Raw genomic sequence first — 22,500 nt, forward strand, 5'->3', positions numbered from 1 at the left:
TGCTGGTTCTGCTGGTTCTGCTCGGGATGCTGCGGTGCCAGTTTGTGAGTCTCTAATGACAAAAGAGATAAATGATCGTGAAGACGGACGAATGAACTGCTGAGTGACAGACTACAGGGCGAGGGTTGTGGCTGGACAGGAAGTGACATCATGAGTTCTGTGGAAGAGGTGGGCGGGGCTAACAGGTGTACCTGCTGTGTGGGAACATTCAGAGTGGAGCTTTAAAACACTCGAGTCAGCGTCTGTTCATCTGACCGAGAGTGAAGCATGAGGGCGCACACACACACACACACACACACACACACACACACACACACACTCGTGGGAGCTGCTCCTCTGTGTGTTCTCAGCTGTGGTTGTTGACTCTTGTTGACGTTCTTCAGTCTCAGCTGAGGTTTCAGGTTTCAGGTTTTTTAATCCCACAAGTTCAACAGTAACTCTGAGCTCTCCTCCCATCGGTGAACGGCTCCGGATCAGAACCTGATGAGACTGAGTGTTTATTCCTCCAGCAGGTCTGGATCTGAGCCCACTCTCTGCACCTGCTCCTCCCAAAACACACTCGGCACACGTCTTTGGTTTTCTGAGACCGAGAGCCTGCTGACGGCAGAGGAGACAGATCGTGTGTTAAACATCATTTTCCTAAAATGTAACAAATAAACACGCAGGTAGAAATTTGGTGAATTGTAAATTCTGGATCTATTTCTGGGCCTGACCCGGTGACGTCCTGCAGGCGGCAGCACAGAGACGCTGGACTGTCCCACGGCTGCTATCAGCTGGTTGTTAATCACAGCGCAGTGAAGTGTCTGTGGGGTCAGAGGTCGCAGGCTGACCGGTCGATGACGACTGTTTGATTAATCATTGATCCTGACTTCATTTATGACCACATGAAAAACAACTGTGCTCCTGATGAACACACAACACGTCGTACACTTACAGCAGAGACGATCGGAGCAGGTTAACACTGTAACCATGAGTTAAAGGTGAATATGAATATTTATTGTCACGCTGAGGAACATGATCCCTCTGTAGGACCAACAGCTGTAAAAGTATCGACACGTGGTAAACATCTGATCTCATGTCTGATCGGCTCTTATTGAATCATATCAACACACACACACACACACACACACACACACACACGAGTCCTTCTGAGATTTTTCTTAACATTATGAGTTCATAAAACACAACAAACAACTTATTGTGTCATTGTTAAACCCTTTATTTAGATCAACACATTACATTGTGTTATTTAGCACAACAGTCATCTTTGTGTTTAGCAGCTACGCACATGAGAACAAGTCTTCATTCAGGTTAAAGGTGCAATACGCAAGAATCAAGCTCATTCTCAGAGGAAGTACAGGGCAGCACATCATCAGAGGAACAGCTAACTGCTGCTAACTGTAGCTGCATTCAGTTGGTTAGCTTAGTTAGCCGTGCAGCTGGTGCAGCGCACCTGGAGCCAGGCTGGGGCTAGCTGGTTAGCATGCTAACTTCAGTAGATGTCGACGTCAGAACATCAAACTGATGTTTCTTCACGTCTGTGATGTTTGAATGATTTCAAGTTCAATTCTTACGTATCGCACCTTTAATGAATCCTTCGTTCTGCACTTACTGACGGACTCTAGTTTCTGGTGGAGCTGGTGGAGCTGGTGGTGCTGGTGGAGCTGTTGGTGCTGGTGGAGCTGTTGGAGCTGTTGGAGCTGGTGGAGCTGGTGGAGCTGGTGGAGCTGCTGGAGCTGGTGGTGCTGTTGGAGCTGGTGGAGCTGGTGGAGCTGGTGGAGCTGTTGGAGCTGGTGGTGCTGGTGGAGCTGGTGGTGCTGGTGGAGCTGGTGGAGCTGTTGGAGCTGGTGGTGCTGGTGGTGCTGGTGGAGCTGGTGGAGCTGGTGGAGCTGGTGGAGCTGGTGGACCTCTGCAGTCGTTCGGGTCGTGTTGGGTTTCCTCTGAGCTGATCTTGAACACAAAAACACAACAATGAACTGCTGCTATCAGCCCTCATCCCACCTGAGAGCAGCCTCACCTGTGTGTGTGTGTGTGTGTGTGTGTGTGTGTGTGTGTGTGTGTGTGTGTGTGTGTGTGTGTGTGTGTGTTGGAGGATTAAACCAAACTGTGTTTAGTTTCTTCTTCAAATCTTCTGTAATCTGTTTTAATCTGTCTGTCGTCCAACAAACAGTCGGACCCTGAAGGTCAGAACACAACACAACACAACACAACACTGCCATCCTGCTGCACCTTGTGTAATACAGCGTTCAAACTAAAATGGCACTGGATAGAGCGCATACCTCCGCCAAAGTCATGTTTTGGACCTCCTCAGACACCAGCGAGCTGAACACACGATGATTCTGATTCCTTATTTCCGGAGACATGAAACAAAATGTTCTGATCCAAAGAAACTTCCTGTGTCACAGTGTTAAAGAGATAAAACTCTTGGATCCGTCCCTTTATCTGCACCGGCACCAAAACTTAAAGGATAAGTACCGTTTTTTACAACCTGGACCTTATTTCTGGCAAAACATATGGTCATTTACTCACCCAGATAACTTTGGTGTCATTCGGCGTCGTTCGGACGAAATTAGATCCAGTGTAGCGGCGATATATCCATATAATGCGAGTAACGGGGCATCAACACACAGCCTCTATAACGCATTATCTGCCACGAAACTAGTTCATTTCACCAATATTTTGTTATGAAATGCTAGCGCTATTCCCCTCTGAGTCCGGGCTCGTCCGTTATCAACATCCGGGGTCAAACTAGCAGCAGCAGCTACAGGTAAACAAGCCGGGCTGTCGCGGGTGCGCGCGCAGCTCAGACGACATCTTCCAGTCAGAGGTAGTAGATCAACCTACAGACCCCGGATATTGACAATAGACGAGCCCGGACTCAGAGGCTAATAGCGCTAGCATTTCATAACAAAATATTGATGAAATTAACTAGTTTCGTGGCAGATAATGTGTTATATAGAGGCTGTGTGTCGCTGCCCCGTCTCTCCCATTATATGGATATATCGGCGCTACACTGGATCTAATTTCGTCCGAACGACGCCGAATGACACCAAAGTTATCTGGGTGAGTAAATGACCATATCTTTTGCCAGAAATAAGGTCCAGGTTGTAAAAAACGGTAGTTATCCTTTAATGGGGTCTGTTCTGGACCGAGACACGTCCTACCAACCGAGCTTTTTGTCACACCGCGCTGAGCGGTGTCTTTTTGTTTTTCTGTCTTGTGATTTTCATGTTTTATTTTGAAAAGTAACTCTCCTCTCGTTTCAGGTTATTGCCCTTCCTCTTGTGTCACCGGTCTGACGTCTCCCCTGATCCCTGATTGTTTCCACCTGTTCCCCATTAACCTCATGTGTCTTATAGTCTGCGTCTCCCTCTGTCCTGTGCCAGAGTGTCTCGTTTGTTTGCGTGCCTCAAGCCTCATGGTCACAGTCCTCGTCTCGTCCCAAGCGTTTGTATTTCTTTGGTTCTCTTACTTCCTCGTCAGTAGAGTGAAGTTTTTCCTGTTTAGTTTTGTAGTCAGTCTTTTCCTCGCCCTGCTGTCCTCCCTTGTTGGAGCGACTTTTTCATAGTTTTTGTAGTCAAGCAGCAGAGTAGTTTCATTTTATAGCATCTGTTATGTTTTCCTCCTCAGGGAGCGCTTTTCTTTGTATTTTCATAGTGATTCCTCAGCAGAGTTATAAGTTTCAGCCTTTTCTTTTTCCTCCCAGGTGGAGCCATTTTCTGTTTGTGTTTTTTGGTTTTGTCTATTCTGTGTATTCTAGATATAGTGAGTTTATAGCCGGATGCGTCTGAGTCCTCATTTTGCCCAGGCCTGACACTATGTTAAATCCTGCTGACAAACCGACCAATCAGCTGGCAGTGTGGTTGTGTGTTCGCCACCACAGTGTAACAACTTGATGTTGTGTGATAAGAAACCTGCTGAGATCCAATAACACCAGTTTATTACCCACTTGGTCCGAGTTGAACTTGACACAGCGGCACCTTCAGACTGTTCTGTCCGTGAACAGGAGCTGCCGGGTCGAGTCCGACTGCTGCCAGAACATGGACGAGATAAGAGAGTGACCCGTGTGTGTGTGTGTGTGTGTGTGTGTGTGTGTGTGTGTGTGTGTGTGTGTGTGTGTGTGTGTGTGTGTGTGTGTGTGTGTGTGTGTGTGTGTGTGTGTGTACAGTAAGTGGGTCATGGACAGCTGATCTCAGACCTTCTCAGGAGACATTTTTGTGATGACAGATTGCTTGGTGATGACCTCAGTGGAGGTCAGAGGTCACAGTGAGGGCTGCTCTCTGTAACCGTAGAAACTGGGTAACAAACTGAACCGCACAGAGCTGACTGTTAGCGACTGTGCTAACCAGCTGATAACTGTGTGTGGTTTCTAAAATCTGAAGCTGTCAGTCAGGAAACAAACAAAGGTTTAAAGTGGACCAGTCTGTACCTGTACACTGTGACATCTATAGTATTGAGTCGTCAGTCGCTTAAAGAGACCAAAGAGACCACACACACACACACACACACACACACACACACACACACACACACACACACACACACACACACACACACACACACACACACACACACACACACACACACACACACACACACACACACACACACACACACACACACACACACACACACACACACACACACACGTAAAAGAGAGCAGAGTGTGTCAGAGTCGGACAGTGTGAGCGAGAGGTGAACTGATTTATTGATTCATTGGATTATTGATTTGTGGAACCTGAAGAGCCAAAGGGAGTGTGTGTGTGTGTGTGTGTGTACACACCTTGTGTACGTCCTCATTGGTCAGTTCTTTCAGGATGGCTTCCTGGACACGCAGCGCCGCACTGGGAGACTTATCTAGCTCCTGATTGGCTGACGCCTCAACTAGGTCATCTGTGGTGGGTGTGTCATCGTGCTCTCCCAGTACCTACACACACACACAGACGAACAGAAAGGTAATTAAAGCAGTTGTGACAGCTGATTGATCACTGATTATTATTGGTCGGTGTAATCGTACCTCGGCGTCAGCAGCCAGCTGAGCTTCTGGCGGCAGCGCCATCTTTACTATGTCATAGGGAAACTTCTCTTTGTCCTCCGATGACACGTCTCGTTTCTGAGGAGACATGACTGCATCATCACACAGAGGGAGGAGCTTCACCTGTCTTTACCTGTCTGACTGAGAACAGGTAAACGGCAAACAGGCTACACACACATCTGCATTCACCTTCAGTATGATGGATTTCACATTAAAAATGCAGTGAGGTATATTCAGTTTGTCTTGGACTAGTATGATTACAGCACACAAGTGTCAGTGCCAGGTGTTCTCAGGTGTCACCTCTCTATTCACAACTCAAGTTATCAGGATGGGAGAACAGACCAGAGGTACGAGCTACAAACTACAGGTTCTGAGTGACACCTGTCTCACCAGTCTGACAGTGTTACCTGTGTGTGTGTGTGTGTGTGTGTGTGTGTGTGTGTGTGTGTGTGTGTGTGTGTGTGTGTGTGTGTGTGTGTGTGTGTGTGTGAGTGAGTGAGTGAGTGTGAGAGAGAGAGAGAGAGAGAGAGAGAGAGAGTTACACGTGTGTGTGTGTGTGTGTGTGAGAGAGTGTTACACGTGTGTGTGTGTTACGTGTGTGTGTGTGACTGTTACCTGTGTGTCTGTTACCTGTGTGTCTGTTGTCTGTTACCTGTGTGTCTGTTGACTGTTACCTGTGTGACTGTTACCTGTGTGACTGTTACCTGTGTGACTGTTACCTGTGTGTCTGTTACCTGTGTGACTGTTACCTGAGAGCAGAGTTTGTCGAGGAAGCGGATCCCGAGGATCCGTCCTGATGACATCATGAGGTTGACGTCTCTCTTCTTGACGGAGATCTTTGCTGTGTACATGTAGTTCAACACCTCCTCGAAGATATCAGAGCGGATGAAGTCGATCTCAATCACCGAAGAGTTGTCCACCTGAGAGACACGGACAGGTGAGGGTTAATAACATTCATGTACCTGCAGTACACCTGGTTTGTTGAAGTAATGTGGTCGAACCCTGTGTGTTTTTGTAAATATAAAGTGTACACGTGTATACTGAAGAGTACCTCGTGTTTTTTGAAGAGTTTTTTGAAGTAGTTGGAGCAGGCGGCGAGCACACAGCGGTGAGCGCGGAACTTGACGTCTTTGACCACCACAGCGATGTCGCAGTGTTCGCCCTCCAGCCGCTGCTCGTTCAGCAGCTTCAGGAAGATGCTCTTATGTTCGTCGTCCACATACTTCACCGTCTCCGTCATCTACACACGGGCAGGTAACACAGGAATAAAAGGCACAGTTCGCACAAAAAACACTTTCTGTTGGAGACGTCATGTATCCACCATATTTGATCCTCTGATCGGCCCTTTCTCACCAACTATTATCTTGTAGGCAGAAATTGTTGACCAGTACAGCTAACGTAAGCTAACGTTATTCCTGCGCATGACTAACGTGTTTATTCTTTCAACCTCACCTGTGAGCCTCCAGCCTCTCCTCCTCCATCCTCTGCTCCATTTCTATCCGTCACCTGACAAAGATATATTGATGCATGACATGAACAGTGGGACAATTTGGGGTGCAACAATCATCAATTTTGATGATACGGTTATAGAGGAAAACCCTTTCACAATCATGAGTTTGGATATAAAATCACATTTGTAATCCGAGGTTTTATTGTATTTTTCCCTAAATCTTTCATTGTTGTTTTTTTAAACAGTTGCTGCCTTTCAACAAAAAATACATGAAAATAAGTGCAACTCTTTGGCATTAAATAAAGGGCTTTTTTAAAATCTTTGCATTGTTGAGGCTCTACAGTTATACATTTTATTTATCAGCACTTTCAATAAAACTCAGACACTTTACAAGATTATTGAAAGCTTTGTAATTGATGAGGAGGATCTTGAAGTGTTATTGGCAGCCAGTGAAGATGTTACAGGATGGTGTGACGCATTTCTTTGAGTAACTTACACTTTGACTTCTAAAGAAGTCTCTTATGTCCACTTTTCTTTTTTTTTTTTAGACATCCTGGCTGCGCCTTATCACCAAACACACACGCACATGGACACCGATTCAAAGGTTAATGTAAATGAAACCTCTGACATTACAATCCTTCTAGCTGACGTGACCCAGGCCCAAACAAACGCCCAACTCACCGTGGCAGATTAATAAGGACTCCTGGCGGGTATTCCAGAAAGGAGGTTCAACAAACTCTGAGGCGAACCCTGAACTCTGAGCTGACTCACCCTGTGAAGTGAAACTCTGAGTGTTCAGTCCCAGAACAGCTGATCTGAGTCAGGTAAGCGGACTCTGAGTATGTTAACTCTGAGTTGAGCTCGTGCCTGACGACTAGTAAAAAGCCATCATCAATGGAGCTCCGATACTGTGATTCACCATGGCAACAGGGGAGGAAACAGGAAGCAGACATTTTCTGGGAAAAAAAAGGAACACGGCTGCGGCCGTAACAAAAATCACTGACCGTCTTTTTATTTTGAATTTAACATCACTTTATTTTATATTAGCCTTTGAGGAAGTGGCTGAATGTTGTTCAATGTTTTATTTTAGGCTATTTTTATTTAATTCAAATCGGCTGAAAATTAAATATAAAAACAGTCTCACGATGGCTCCTCACTTTGGTTTTATTTTTCATATATTAAACAAAGTCAAAGTTTATTCAGTGGATATTTTAACTTGTAGCAGCTTTTACCACCAACAGATGCTGTTTAACACACATCTGTGTCCTAACATCCTGCTGAGTAGATGAACATGAGGTGGTGCTCACCTCCACCTCCACCTCCACCTGTCCGCCAGAGGCAGAGGAGCTGGTCCTGAGTCAGCTCGCTGGCTGACCAGAGGCAGAGGAGCTGGTCCTGAGTCAGCTCGCTGGGTGACCAGAGGCTGAGGAGCTGGTCCTGAGTCAGCTCGCTGGGTGACCAGAGGCTGAGGAGCTGGTCCTGAGTCAGCTCGCTGGGTGACCAGAGGCTGAGGAGCTGGTCCTGAGTCAGCTCGCTGGGTGACCAGAGGCTGAGGAGCTGGTCCTGAGTCAGCTCGCTGGGTGACCAGAGGCTGAGGAGCTGGTCCTGGGTCAGCTCGCTGGGTGACCAGAGGCTGAGGGCGTCACTCGCACCCAGGACCCAACATTAGAGGCAGACACACACTTCCTGTCTACAGATTGAACTAGAAGTCATTTAGTCTAATACTCAAGGCAGCAAACTAGAAACACGGACTTTGAAATTACGTTGTTGGAAAAGTCCACCGGGCTCTACTGATGGTTCCTGTTGTAGCTTCTGTGGGAAATACAGAAGCCAAATGAAATGTGAGTTATTTCTCTGTTTCTGGCTGCTGAAGGTGATTGATTAACCTGTGAAGTGATTAAAGAGGATGGTTCAGACCTGAGAGCACGTCAGCGATGACGTGTAGCCTGATATTCGCTGTGCGGCCGGATAATATAAATGACGGACTGATGAGAAGCGGTTCTGTTGGGTCCAGTCCTCGTCAGGGAGCGAGAGCTCATCTAAATGAATTAAAATTCTCCTCCTGGTGTAAAACTATGTGAATTATTTATGCTTCAACATGATCGACTGAGAAGGAAAGGACAGCCGCTGTCAGACAGCTCCGTCACACTCAGGGTTTCTTCAGGTGAACCAGTGAGCAGGTGAGGTCCACAGAGTCAGTTACCGCAGTAACAGACCAGAGGTTCAGTTTCCTCTCTTTCTGGAGCTGAACACTCAGTTTCTCTCATCTCAGGGTTAACAAACTCAGAGCTTTCACAATACCCGCTTTCTGGAATACCCCCCTGAGCAACTAGCAGACCGGTGTACTGTGCAAGCAAGATGGAGTAACAGCGGGGACGGCCAATCACACAAGAAATGGCAGAGCCAATCGAGGAGCTTGTGGGCGGTCTAAACTCAGGGAAACAGGCTTCAGCGTGAGCGGCCGTCTTCCACTTGGTCCTAGTGCTTGTCGTGTCTCTGTTTACTATAGCGTAACAGTGTTTTTGGACCGTAAAAACTGCAGGGGACCAAAACGGCCTTTTGAAAAGTGCAGGGGACATATTGTATCCTTTTTGTTTTGTGTTTTTGTAAAGCGTCTTTGGGTACCTAGAAAAGCGCTATATAAAACCTATGTATTAATAATAATAATAATAATAATAATAATAATAATAATAATATCAGATTGCCTGTGGTCCAAGTTTAGCAGCCCCAGCGCCTTCAATCAGTTTGGGTCACCCACCTCCAGCAACACTTTAGCTCAGCTCCACCGCTGCTTACTGATCCATATGCCTCCCCTGGCTCTACTCGGCCCATTCCCTATTAAGGTTCTACAAGGTCCTTTCACCTCCAGCCCTCCAATCATTGAGGCATTCATGTACTTGTGTGAAATAGTCTTTTTAACAGTCCACAAGTTATCGGTCTCGTGCTCAGCTTTCAGGGTCAAAGTCATCATTACATGTTACAACCCTTCCTTCATTTTGTTTAGTAGAAACAAAAACTGAAAAAGTACGTTAGTGCTGACTCTTACTGAAAGGGACAGGGGGCAGGATCTGCGGAAAAATAAACATGCATTTCAAGTTTTTAATGCTAATGGGTGACGAAGCGCTCAAAGAATGAGCCCACCCACGTAGCGGCTTTCGACTTGGATACGCGAAGAAAACAAGCGCGGCGGACTCAAACTAGTGTTCGGGTAGTAATGGATTCTGCTACGGCCAGCAAACGACCCACCACCACACAAAGTCCACTAAAAAGTCATACTAAGAAGAAGACGAAGGTTTTTATCAGCGGCATGCCGTGAGTCAACACAACATTACCAGCAAAGCTGGGCTGGCACCTGAATATACATCAGATACACGCTCGACTCATGGAAGCAGCTCCAGCTGGAACTGGGACTGAAAACAGGTGCTGACATGGCTCATTTCCTAGTAACCAGGTAAGAAAACATTACAGGTCATGTTTACAGCTTGATTTGAAAATCATATGAGATCACGAGGACTCGGAGTGACCTAACGTGCAAAGTAGCGTTAGCTGCTAACATGTAACTTAGTCCACCGCTGAGTGACACTGAATAGTTACAGACTGCACATTGTCCACGGTCCTTTAGTCTGAAACCGAATAGTTAGAGAAAGGCCCTTTTTTATATACGGGACCGAAAGCCCAACCTGTTATCTGGGAGGTGACGTTAGCAGCTGGCTGTAGCCACAGGCTAACGGTTTGTTTGTGTCTGTGTAGTAACATTAGCCGCTCACACACAGCAATCCCGTATCAGAGACGATATTTCTGTCCCCCAACATGCCGTCTTTGCTTTCGCCTGTGCCTTCAGACTGCATCACCCGTAATGGTAAATCGCAGCGCTTGTGTGTCGCTACACACAGCGAGCAGCTTCCCGGCTGCTTCGTGTGTGTGTGTGGGGGATAAGGCTTCAGCTGCACTGCTGTGGAGAGTTCATGCGCGCTCCCACGCCGGCTCGGCTGATGGCTGCAGTTACCCTAACGGCCGATTAAAGTTCCTTTAAGTTGGACAGATAATCAGTGATGTATTACATTCAATCATACATTGGCCGCGTTTCCCAGATTCGATCGTTCTTAAGGACTTAAGAAGGCTCTTAAGAAGGGTTCGGCTAAGAAGGAGCGCTAAGATGCGGGTGTTTCCCAGACGCGTTCTTAACTGCCTTCTTAGGAGAACCTTAAGATCAAGCCAAAGAAGCTGCTTAAGAAGCTCTTAGTGGGAGCTGTCCACCTCGGTGCTGCTGAAACTGAATCAATCGATGCCAGGCAAATCGATCACCCACCTCTTTATCAGCGCATAAGTCACACACAGCGCCCCGTGGTCCCCCCACACAGGTGCAATTAGGCTACGCATGCATCGTGTGTGTGGGTGTGTTGATGGCCGCGTAGTGCTTTATACAGATCCACCAGGGAGGGATTGTGGATTGGAATGAGGGTGCCATCCACCACACCGATCACCCGGGGGGTCCCAGCCACTGCGTGGAACCCTTGGTGGACCTGGCGGACCTCGTCCCGTGTGGTGGGCAACTTTATGTGGGTCCGGGCATGGCGCAGGAGAACCGGTGTCACAGCTGCCACACTCCGTGACACCGATGCCTTGCTGAGGCCGGTGCCGTCCCCCACCACCTCCAGGAAGCTCCCCACTGCGTAAAAACGCAGCGCAGCCAGGAGCTGCACCTCTGGGCTGAGGCCAAAACTGCAGCGGGTTGCTCTCGGGATGTGTGGAGACACCAGAGTGATCAGCCGTTGGATCTCCACACGGGGCAGCCGGTACTTTGCCTGGACAGCCCGGTCTGACAGCACGTCCAGTGGGGAGAAGTGCTGACGCACGTATGCATTTATGTAAACCGTCTGGCTTCGCGCATGGCGACGCTGTTGGTTCGCAGCGAGAATGTGCTGTATTGCAGCCGTGGTTTCTCACACACACGGACTTTGGCAACGTGCGTGGCAATATAAACTCATATATGCAGATGTGTGTGTGGAAAACTTTTTTCTTCTTCTATTAGCCTATGTTTCTTGCGCCAGTGGTCCGCAGCTATAGCGCATTTCAACATTGAGCATTGTTTTATTATTTCGAAAAGTGGAGGATATACATTTCCCTGACGCGGCTTGATCACTGAGCATGTGGTCGCTAAGAAGGCTGTTGAGAGTGGGTCAGCTCGATCTTACATTTCCTTCTTAGTGAAAGATCTTAAGCTAAGAGCGACTCTGGGAAACACATCCTTCTTTCACAGCGTTCTTAAGATCGCTCCTAAGAAGATCTTAGCACTTAAGAGCTTCTTAACGAATCTGGGAAACGCGGCCATTGTGTGTTTGTCGTTTGGCCCTTGTGAGTCATATGGCTGCCCTTTGCCATGTCGCACTGCTCTGACATGCCCTCACTTGGGCAATAGGAATAAAGGTTGTAATATAGTTACACAGAGAGAAGAGAAAGTACCTCGCTGTGCTGAGGGTGGACACCAGGCTCATCTGGACGCTGCACAGTCTGTTGACAAAAACAATCCCCCCATTTTGTGAAAATGGTCCGAAAATACTAAAATCATATGTAATCAATCAATCAATCTCTATATTGCGCCAAATCACAACAAAAGTCATCAAGGCACTTTACACAGAATTATATCTACCGATCAAGACTGACTGACACAAACAGACAGACATATGGAAATGTATTTAGTCATCAATATGTCAGCTGCACATATTTACCTTGCACCTCCGCACATAGGCCTCCCTCAGCCTCAGCCTGTTAGTGGATGAGTTGGGCAACTTAAGGTTACAGCAGATAGTCCCCCAGAAGCCAGTGGCAGGAGAGTAACTGTGGTCTGTGCCACTGGCTCCTGGGGGCAAACGCTGTTGCACAGCGATGAAGATTTCCTCCGCCGTGTATGTGATTTTCTTTGACTTAAAGAAAAGCTTAGTTAGAAACAGCTGAAGCACAAGAATAAATGCCATTTGAATGCACATGAAGGTTGGAAACATGTAGTACAACACTTTTAAATCAGGAGGTAGACAGACAGTAAAATGTTGTTGCAAGATTAAAAGATGAAATCACACAAATCAATTGAGAAATGCTTTTTTTTTTTACATCCCATACTAACCTTTCCAAATATGGAGAAAGTGTACAATCTGAAATTTAAGAAAAGAATACACAAAATATTAACTTACAAATACTAATATTTAAAGAATATGTCACATGTTTGAAGATGATGTAATATCTAGATAAGATAACTGGATGCCATTTCTACACCTGCACTTGGTAAAGTCAAATACTTGCAAGTAAATAAGTAGTGAAGGATAAAACAGAGTGCACACAAGGTATAAAAAGTAGAGATGGTGCCGATCGATCGGTTACTGATCGGATCGGGCCTATATGGTAAAAACGATCGATCGGAAATCCGATAAAAGGTTAAAATCACCGATCCGATCGCTATATATATATATATATATATATATATATATATAACATTCCGGATCCAAAGGGGGCGGTAGTGCCGCTTCAAAACAAAGAAGAAGTGTCGTGTTGTGGTCACACTGCCTGCATGCACTGCTAACATGTCGGCTATATGGAAGTCCTTTGAAATATGTGAGACAGATGTCACACACGCCAGCTGTAACGCATGCAAGCGTGTAGTGCCTCGTGGGGGAAACAAACCAAGTAGTTTTAATACTACAAATTTAATTCGGCACTTGAAGTCGTTTCACAGCAAAGAACATAACGATTTCCTGCAACTAACTAGCGAAAAGAAAAAGACAACGCCGACCCCACAGGCACTGCTGCAAACAACATTGGAGAGCACGCAGCCCTACAACCCTCGCGGTGAGAAGGCCATGGGAATCACAAGAACAGTGATGGAATAATAATAATATCAATAAATGATTGAACTGTCAACCTTTAGCTCTTCTTGACTGCCCTCTAGAGGCCATTTTGGCATATTGTTTTCCACAGTGCCACTGCTGCTATGAAGGAATATTGAAGTTACGGTTATGTAATAAATAAAGGTAATCTAGTAGTTTAAATAAATAATTACAAGGTGAACATAAATGAAAGACTATAGGCCTTTGCATGAGTGGATGAATTAATGGGGGAATAAAAAAAAGAGTAAAATAATATAAATATTAATAATATCGGTTTACGTGATCGATCGGTTCTGATCGGTAATCGGATCGGTGAGGCTTTAGGTGATCGGTATCGGTCCCAAAAAACCTGATCAGAGGGACTTCCGGTATGGCGTGGTAGTGTGAAGTTGCGCGGCGTTGTCTCTCCTCCGCTCGGAACAATTTAACTTATCCTTCGCCAGCTGAACCAGCATAAAAACCTATCAAATTGTTTTCTGAACTTCACTTCGCAATGCCGAAGCCTGCAAGACACCACAAACTTGACCAGCCTCGGGATACGGCAGAAGATCCTGTTGAATCCAGTGAAGCTAACGCTAGCGTTGAGCATGCTGCTAACGCTGATAGCGTGTCACCTGAACTTTCATCTGAAGCGCTGCTTAAACACATTGCCACTGTCGTTGCCGAAGAAGGCAGGCGGACGCAAACAATGCTCCAGCAAGTCTTCACCAGCTTCGAATCCAGACTGGAGGAAAAAGTTGACGGTATGGTGAAGCGCATTGACGAGATAGCGGCGACTACCGACTCCCTCGCTGCAAGTCAGACCGAATACGAGTCCCGTGTCTCCGCCTTGGAAGACGACGTTACTCCGCTGAAGAGGAAACTAACCGCGATGGAAAAAGTAAATGCAGAACTGACAGCTAAAGTTACAGATTTAGAGGGTCGCTCCAGGCGAGACAATATCAGAATCTTAAATATCAAGGAGTCGATCGAAGGAAGTGATCCGGTTGGTTTCTTTGAAGGTTTCATTCCCAGGGTGCTGGAGCTACCGGTCCAATCCATCTCAATTGACCGCGCACATCGAAGTCTCGGGCCACCTTTGGAGGGTCGCCCTCGCCCTGTCATTGTCAAGATCCATCGTTCCAGAGATGTCGCCATGATAATGTCTGCAGCAAGACGCAAAGGGTCCATCCAGTATGACGGCCAGTCTATCCGCTTCGCTCCTGACATCCCTCCATTGGTCCGGTCTGCTCGTAGAGCTTTCAACCCTGTCTGCGCCGAGCTTATTAAGCGAAACATCCGTTTCCAGATGAACTTTCCTGCGGTGCTGGCATTCAAGGTAAACGGTGTACAGAAGTCATTCAAAGACCCAGAGGACGCAAAGACATTTATGGATGGTAACATGTGAATCGTCCTGTTATCTGCCTATCTTTGTACTGCTGGCAGCTGGTGAGTCAGTCACTTAACTTTAGTGCCCTGCTCCCCACTCATCACATTTATTTACTTATCTATTTATTTTTACATTTGCACATAATTTCAAGTACCTTTGTTCATTTACTGCTAGTATTTCTTTGTTTATTATTGATTCTGGTTTATTGTTTTCCATGACTTAAGACTGCACTTCAGTTAGCCATCCGAGCGGGGGAGATGGCCACCTTTTGGTGTTTATTTGATTAATTAAGTCCCCCTTTTTGTTTTTGTTTTCTAAACTAGATTGAGTAGTGTTTTTTGCTACTTCCTTGTGTTTTAGAAGCGATAGGTAAAGTTAGCTTTTTTTTTTTTCTCTCTCTCTCCATAGGAGTTACAGACATGGGTGTTCTTGTCTTCTCCTTGTTTTGTGTTTCTATTTGTGTTGTTCAGAGGTTCCTTAGTTGTTGCAGGCCCAGGGGCTTTCCTTTCCGCCTCCCCTTCCCCAGTCCGAGATTTATCTCCATAGCCTTCAATTCCTCTGCCCTCCTTTTGCCTCAATTTTTATATTGTAATGGCTGATGGACTCCAGTTGAAAGTCCTGAGTCTCAATGCAAGGGGTTTAAATAACCCAGTGAAAAGAGTTGCTATTTTAGACTTCCTTCGTAAACAAGGAGCCCATATTGCTATGTTACAAGAAACTCATATTGTCAGACGTGATGTGAATCGTTTATCTAACAGATTTTTCCGGGTACTTGCTCATTCTTCTGCCACTAATAAGACCAAAGGAGTAGCAATTATTTGCCGTCGTAATTTGCGCTTTAAATTGCTGGATACGTGGTCTGACAATAAAGGCAGAATAGCTATCGCCAAAATTCATGTAGAAAACACAGACATTGCACTTGTATCGCTCTATGCTCCTAATACCTTTGATTCACATTTCTATGAACAGATAACTAAAATTCTGTTGGACCTCTCAGACTTTAAGTTCATCATAGGTGCTGATTTCAACGCTGTAGTGGACCACTCTCTTGATAGATCTGGACAATCTGAAAACAAAGAGCAAAAACAGAGCTCCGAAGCCTTACGCTCTTGGTCAAATAACATTGGTGTGGTGGATTTGTGGCGTATGGTAAATCCTACTTCCAGAGATTTTACTCATCTATCAGCAAGGCACAAGTCCTTTTCACGAATTGATTTTATTTTTGCCTCTAGAGGCATGTTTCAGAAAATTATAGAGGTTACTCTTTTGCCAGTTACTCTCTCAGATCATAAGGCAGTGGTTGCTCTTGTCTTGATTCGCTCCACCCCATTGCGGGCGCCTAAATGGCGTTTTAATACTACCTTACTCCGTGACGAGTTTTTTAGAACTCAGTTTATGGCCCAACTTAGTGAATTCATTAATATAAATAAGGGCTCAGTTACTGACCCGGGAATACTCTGGGACGCTGTAAAAGGTTTTATTAGAAATAATGCTACACTGTATGCATCTAATCTAAGGAAGGCCCGCTCATCCAGACTCTCTGAGCTGGAGCGCAAACTCTCAACATTGGATAACTTATTACAACAACAATTTGATGATCAGGTTGCATTACAGTATGACCTGGTGAAAAAAGACATTAATGCTATTCTCAAACGGCGCGCTGAATTCTTGATACATAAAACACGCCAAACATATTATTTTAATGGAGCCAGACCCAGTCATTTACTCTCGCTAAGGCTGAAGGCTAATGAACAATTCTCTGACATCACCTCCATTAGATCAAATGACGGTCATATGTTAACAGAACCCTCCGAAATTAATGCTTCTTTCCGTAGTTTCTATGCTGACTTGTACAGCTCAGAGGTTTCTCACGATAAAGATGCATGCAACAAATTTTTGAGTTCCATCCAATTACCCAGAATGACAGACGATGGTTCCCAAAGTTTAAATGCCCCTATAACTTTAATGGAGCTTAAGGCAGCAGCTGATGATATGCGCAGGGGTAAATCACCTGGTCTGGATGGGATCCCCCCAGAATTTTACACAACTTTCTGGCATAGTCTGGGCCCCTTACTTCTTGATATGATACAGACCTCCTTGGAGAAAGGCTCCTTCTCTAGAGATGTGAATATAGCTATCATTTCACTGTTGCTAAAAAAAGATAAAGACCCTTCTGAATGTGCCAATTATAGACCTTTATCCCTTTTAAATGCTGATATAAAAATTTATGCTAAGCTCCTTGCACGTAGGCTCCAACCTTTTATGACAACACTTATTAATTGTGACCAAACAGGATTCATTAGATCCAGGCAGTCATCAGATAATATGAGGAGATTAATACATATTATACACAGGGCCTCCTCACTACCACTACCTTCAGCTGTCTTCTCATTAGATGCTATGAAAGCATTTGACCGTTTGGAGTGGCAGTATCTCTGGTCAGTACTGGAGGTTTTTGAGTTGGGGCCTCATTTCATACATATGATTAAAGTTTTATATACTAATCCAACAGCTATGGTCCTAACAGGTAGAACTTGTTCCTCCTTGTTTAACATTGCAAGGGGTTCCAGACAGGGATGCCCGTTGAGTCCACTTCTGTTCGCACTCTCTCTGGAGCCTCTGGCTCAGACAATCCGAATGGCTAAAGATATCACTCCAATCACTGTGTGTGGGACCACACATTACATATCTTTGTATGCGGATGATATCCTCTTGTATTTAGGAAACGCTCAGCAGTCCCTACCTAATGTTCTCTATATTTTCCAATGTTTCAGTGATATATCTGGGTACAGAATAAATTGGACGAAGTCAGCTTTCTTACCTCTGAATGACCAAATGAGAAATATAACTTTACCTGCGAATATACCAGTAGTCAACCAGTTTAAGTATTTGGACATTAAGATTGGCTCATCATTACAGACCATTGTCAAAACCAACTATGAAGAAACCTTGTCCAACATTACCCGTGATCTTGATAAATGGGCTGCGCTGCCAAACTCTCTTAGGTCTCGTATATCTATTATTAAAATGAATGTGCTTCCCCGGATTAACTTTGTGAGTGCGATGCTGCCTTTACCACCTCCCCCACGTTTTTGGGACAAGGTCCAGCAGATAATGTCTAACTTTGTATGGAATGGTAAGCGCCCTCGTCTCAGATTATCCACAGCACAGAGAGATAGAGCTGACGGGGGACTGTCACTGCCTAACCCTAAGCTATATCACTGGGCCTTCACTCTGCGCCCTTTGATCAGCTGGTTTGACAATAGAATCGAGACTTCATGGCGTGCTCTGGAAGAGAATATGGTTCTTCCATTGAAACTGAATGAAATCTTATTCTCTAATATTCCCATAAGAAAATCTCAAGTCCGCTTTGGGCCCATTGTGTCTCACTTATTAGCAGTCTGGAGGGCGGCAGAAAAAACGTGTGGCATTTCATCTAATTGGAACCCTTATTCACCTATTTTTTATAATGATCGTTTGTTGATTGGTAAATCCCCAATTAAGTTTGGTCAATGTCGCCAGTGGTACGACAAGGGGATTCACTCCCTTGGTGACATATTTGGAGACAGGGGCCTATACTCCTTTGAAGAACTCACATTCCGGTTTAATTTACAACATTCCACTTTTTATTTCTACCTGCAACTAAGAACAACCATGAAGACATATGGGGTACCATGGCAGGGTCCACTGGAGGAACACTCTTTGCTCAAGGTTTTGCGTCAGGCCCGGGAATCACGAAAAACTGTGTCTAAATTGTATCGCTATTTCCTGGAAAATTCATATGTTGCTCTTCCAGTGGATGCGTCTTGGCGGGCAGATATCCCCGACCTGAACCCTGACTTCAGCTGGCATGGTGTCTGGGATGCGGTTAAACAGTCATCCAGAAATCCTGACCACCAACAGATCCATTTAAATTTCATTCACCGAACATATGACTCCTCGTAAACTTCACAGTATGAAATTTAAAGATAACCCAAACTGTACACTATGTTTTCCAGGCACAGTAGGTACCTTTTTCCACATGATTTGGGAATGCCCAGGTGTTGCTAATTTTTGGAAAATGGTAGGGGGAGAACTGTCCTCATTAATGTCCATCCCTGTCCCATTGTCCCCATCTGTTTTTATTTTAAATGATCTCTCTCAGCTGAAACTACGAAAATCCCAAAAGCGGGTGTTTCTGGCTGGCCTGACAGCCGCTAAAAAGATGGTTGCAACCAGGTGGAAACCTCCTCATACACTAACTCGGCGACAGTGGCTGCTTATTTTCATAGATGTTGCGCATCTGGAACTGTCTACAGCACGCATCCATGGGGCAAAGGAGGAAGTGATAATGTGCTGGGCTCAGACAGTAGAGGATCTCAAAGGCCTTTTGATATGACCCCCACCCCCCCTCTGGTCCTGTTTTCTTTGGTTAATGTTCCCTGTTGGGTTTCGTATTATGTCCTTTACAAATTATTAATGGTATCTAACAGTTTGGTATATTTAGCTAGGTTGTAAGACTTTCAACATCAGTAGCACTTTATCTCTTTGCTTATGTAACATTTTGCCTGATTTATTTACCTATTAATTGTATTGTTTTTTTATGTTTAACTAATTAATTATTATTATTATTATTTATTATTTTTATTATTATTATTTTTTTAATTAATTTATTTTTTTCTCCTTTATTATTATGTGTGTGTATGTGTGTATATATATGTGGATGTGTGTATATATATATATATATGTGTGTATGTATGTATGTGTGTATATATATATATATATATATATATGTATACATTATTTATTTATTTATTATCTAAAAATTTTTTTTCCCATTTATGTTTTATTTGCCACCTCATTCAGTATCCCTTACTGTAACTACTTGTTTGTATGTAGGCCTATATATTGTATGTCTGTGTTTATTATTTGATGTGTCGCCTAAATTATGCGGGAAAGTATGTACATACTCCTTCTGGTAGATGGTGAACGTTATTATTATTATTATTATTATATTTTTTATTTTTATTTATTTATTTATTTATTTTTATATATTTTTTATTTTTTTTTGGTGAATGTATTTTTAATTTACTTCACATGCGTACTTTTTAGAGGCTGGTTATCCTTCCTATATTCTGCTGACCGTTTGTGTTGAGTATTCTCTTTTGACTGCTGCTGTGCTGTTGAATGTATAAAGATGCCTTTCAAATTCTAATAAAACATTTGATCACAAAAAAAAAAACCTGATCAGACCATCTCTAATAAAAAGTATTGTAAATACAAAAGTACAAGCATAATAAAAACTGATTTGTTTCAACAGCACTTATCAAAAAGCACTGTAACCATAGTAACCTGTTGAACATTTGAATAACATATTGTATTGTTCCAACTGACATTTTTGAAAGATGCATATCAAACAGACGATTTATTTGTCTTCCGGATGGTGAGTTACACTACTTACCCATGTCGTGGATGACTCATTTTGACCTGGGAGATGATATTTGGAGTTAGCGACCACAACAACCATTAACAACCAACAAAAAATACAATGAAAACACATGAAACAAACTCAGCAGACGTAAACTAACATCACTACCTAGGGAAATGAGTACTAGCCAATAAAACATTATTTTTTGGCACTTTAATCTTTTTTTAATCGGGAGCTTTGGAGAGAGACAGGAAAGAAGAGAGATGATATATTTAGATATCGTCACGATCCCATATTCTGTTGATCTTTGTGCGTTGGTGTTGTGTTTGCTGTGATGCTTGCAGAGGTGCGGTGAGAGGCTGGGCGGAGTTTCCCGTCACTGGAGCTGCTGACACACACGCTCCTGCAGCATAAGCCCCGCCCTCCACGCCACCTGCTGCCAGATGATGTCAACCAGACGTGCTATATGGCTCAGCCCGAACAGCCTTCTAGTGATCTACTAGTGTTTCAGGTTTTAATTCTACGTTGCTCTGCCTCCAGTGTCCACCTGCGACTGCAGCAGACAGCCTGCCCTGCTCGCACCTGCGTTACCACACGCCACACAGCAACCAGCGCCACCGAGAGCTACCTCATCTCCTCCTCCCATCTCTTGGACAAACACTCACACCTGTGTAGCCTTACACCTCCACCAGCAGTCTCCTGGTGCTGTAAATAAAATACCTCGCACACCTCATCCTGCCTCGTGTTCGCTTCTGGGTCCTACAAAATACTACCGAGCGCAACATTCATTCATATAATTACAAATGCTTGGCTAGCAAAACAACGTATGTTAACATCATTGTTCTCATTTACTGGTAAAAGCAGTAGAGTATACGGTAATCAAAGTTATGGATGTTAAATACACAAGTTATTCACACGTGTACTGTAACAAATAATTGCGTTAGTAAGTGTTAAGAGGGATTTCCATAGCTTTATACTTGTAATTACAAAATTAAGGTGTATGGGGGTATCTTAGTGATAATCAATTCAGAAATGGCTGTTCAAACAGAATAAATGGTGGTTAACGACATGGAAATCCAGGGTTACGGTAAAAGCATTAAGAACTAGCTGTGTAATGGTAAATAACGATACCCTATATAACTGAAATAGTTAAACTGATGTGTTGATAAACTGGCAACTTACTGATCTACCGCATTTTTTACTGTACTTATGTTTCTGTGTAGTGACAAAGATCTTCCCAACGTATATACAGATACGGTAAAATAAAACTTCCACCGGATTAAACATGAGGAAAATGTTCAGTCTTCATGAAGAACATATCCGCAAAAGCACGCAGGCTATCAGCATCTTTCAGGACCTTCACGCTGCTCCAGGGCCAGCTCACCCTATTTACTCTAGTTCAGGCGCAACGAAAATCAGACCGCGGCTCACTTTACCGCAGTGGAGTCTCAATACAGCAGTTAACACGAGCAAAGTAGGAGCAACCACGTTTTTCAATTCATAGATAATGACACGGAAGACTTTTAATGATATATCGATCCTCTTGGTCAGATATTCAGGGCTAACGATGATGTCATTAATGTTACACAGCAAGGTCACGGACACACACACACACACACACACACAGTAGCAAACAAGCAGGCCTGTCTGTAAAATGACTTAAAACAGCCGGTTCATGTGTCCTTACTAGTTGTTAACAGCAGCTGAGCCGCTGGTTACAGGTTGACCAAACCCCACAGTGAAACTGCAACAACTTTACAGTCAGCGAGCTAACAGCGATGCTAACAACTCCATCCCTTCACTTCACACTTTACATTCAGCATTAACCAGTTTCACGCCGACTTTAGCGAAGCGAGCGACTGATTCGGGATAGTGACCCACATTGAATTCAATGTGGCGTCATTCATGTAGTAAACACGGCAGAAAAAAACATCAACATCACAATGGAGGTTTGGTGTACCGAAAAACAGCGTTCATTGCCGACTTCGTTACGATGCATTCAGAAGCTGATGTACAAGCAGACGTTACCTCAACACGTCAGTTTGATGACAAGTCTCCGGCTTCATGTTCAGAGTCACATTTAAAGGAGAACTAAACTAACATGAGAGTGACGCTGGCCGCCGGCTGTGGGCACCGCAGGTACCGAACATGGTCCAACTGAGCGGGTTTAGCTCGGGTCAGCAGATACTGTACATGGTCCAACTGAGCGGGTTTAGCTCGGGTCAACAGACACCGAACATGGTCCAACTGAGCGGGTTCAGCTCGGGTCAACAGATACCGAACATGGTCCAACTGAGCGGGTTTAGCTCGGGTCAGGAGCCGCTTAGTGCGAGCTCGCTGTCGGTGCAAGCTAACGTTAGC

The 22,500-nt window shown here is 44.6% G+C and overlaps 1 protein-coding gene across 5 annotated transcripts in view; it reads right to left on the bottom strand.

Moving 5' to 3' along the window:
* Positions 1-22,500, bottom strand: part of LOC311249205 (zinc finger and BTB domain-containing protein 14-like) — a 22,965-nt gene that overhangs the window by 210 nt on the left and 255 nt on the right. The window contains exons 2-12 of one of the 5 annotated variants that reach the window (XM_084340075.1): positions 20,173-20,198; positions 12,607-12,634; positions 12,215-12,251; positions 11,949-11,996; positions 6,488-6,541; positions 6,087-6,275; positions 5,785-5,955; positions 5,018-5,113; positions 4,784-4,927; positions 1,613-1,950; positions 1-597 (exon numbers count right to left, since the gene is read on the bottom strand). The exon at positions 1-597 is cut by the window's left edge and continues 210 nt beyond it. In XM_084340075.1, the coding sequence (XP_084196201.1) occupies positions 498-597; positions 1,613-1,950; positions 4,784-4,927; positions 5,018-5,113; positions 5,785-5,955; positions 6,087-6,275; positions 6,488-6,541; positions 11,949-11,996; positions 12,215-12,251; positions 12,607-12,634; positions 20,173-20,176 (1,209 nt within the window). In that variant the 5' untranslated portion in view covers positions 20,177-20,198 and the 3' untranslated portion in view covers positions 1-497. Of the gene's footprint in view, positions 598-740; positions 804-1,612; positions 1,951-4,783; positions 4,928-5,017; positions 5,114-5,784; positions 5,956-6,086; positions 6,276-6,487; positions 6,542-11,948; positions 11,997-12,214; positions 12,437-12,606; positions 12,635-20,172; positions 20,199-22,500 lie in introns of those variants that run through there. The other 4 variants (XM_084340072.1, XM_084340071.1, XM_084340073.1 and 1 more) reach the window with 4 other exon arrangements.

The sequence above is a fragment of the Pagrus pagrus genome (assembly GCF_965226575.1).
Source record: "Pagrus pagrus genome assembly, chromosome: 20".
NCBI lineage: Eukaryota > Metazoa > Chordata > Actinopteri > Spariformes > Sparidae > Pagrus > Pagrus pagrus.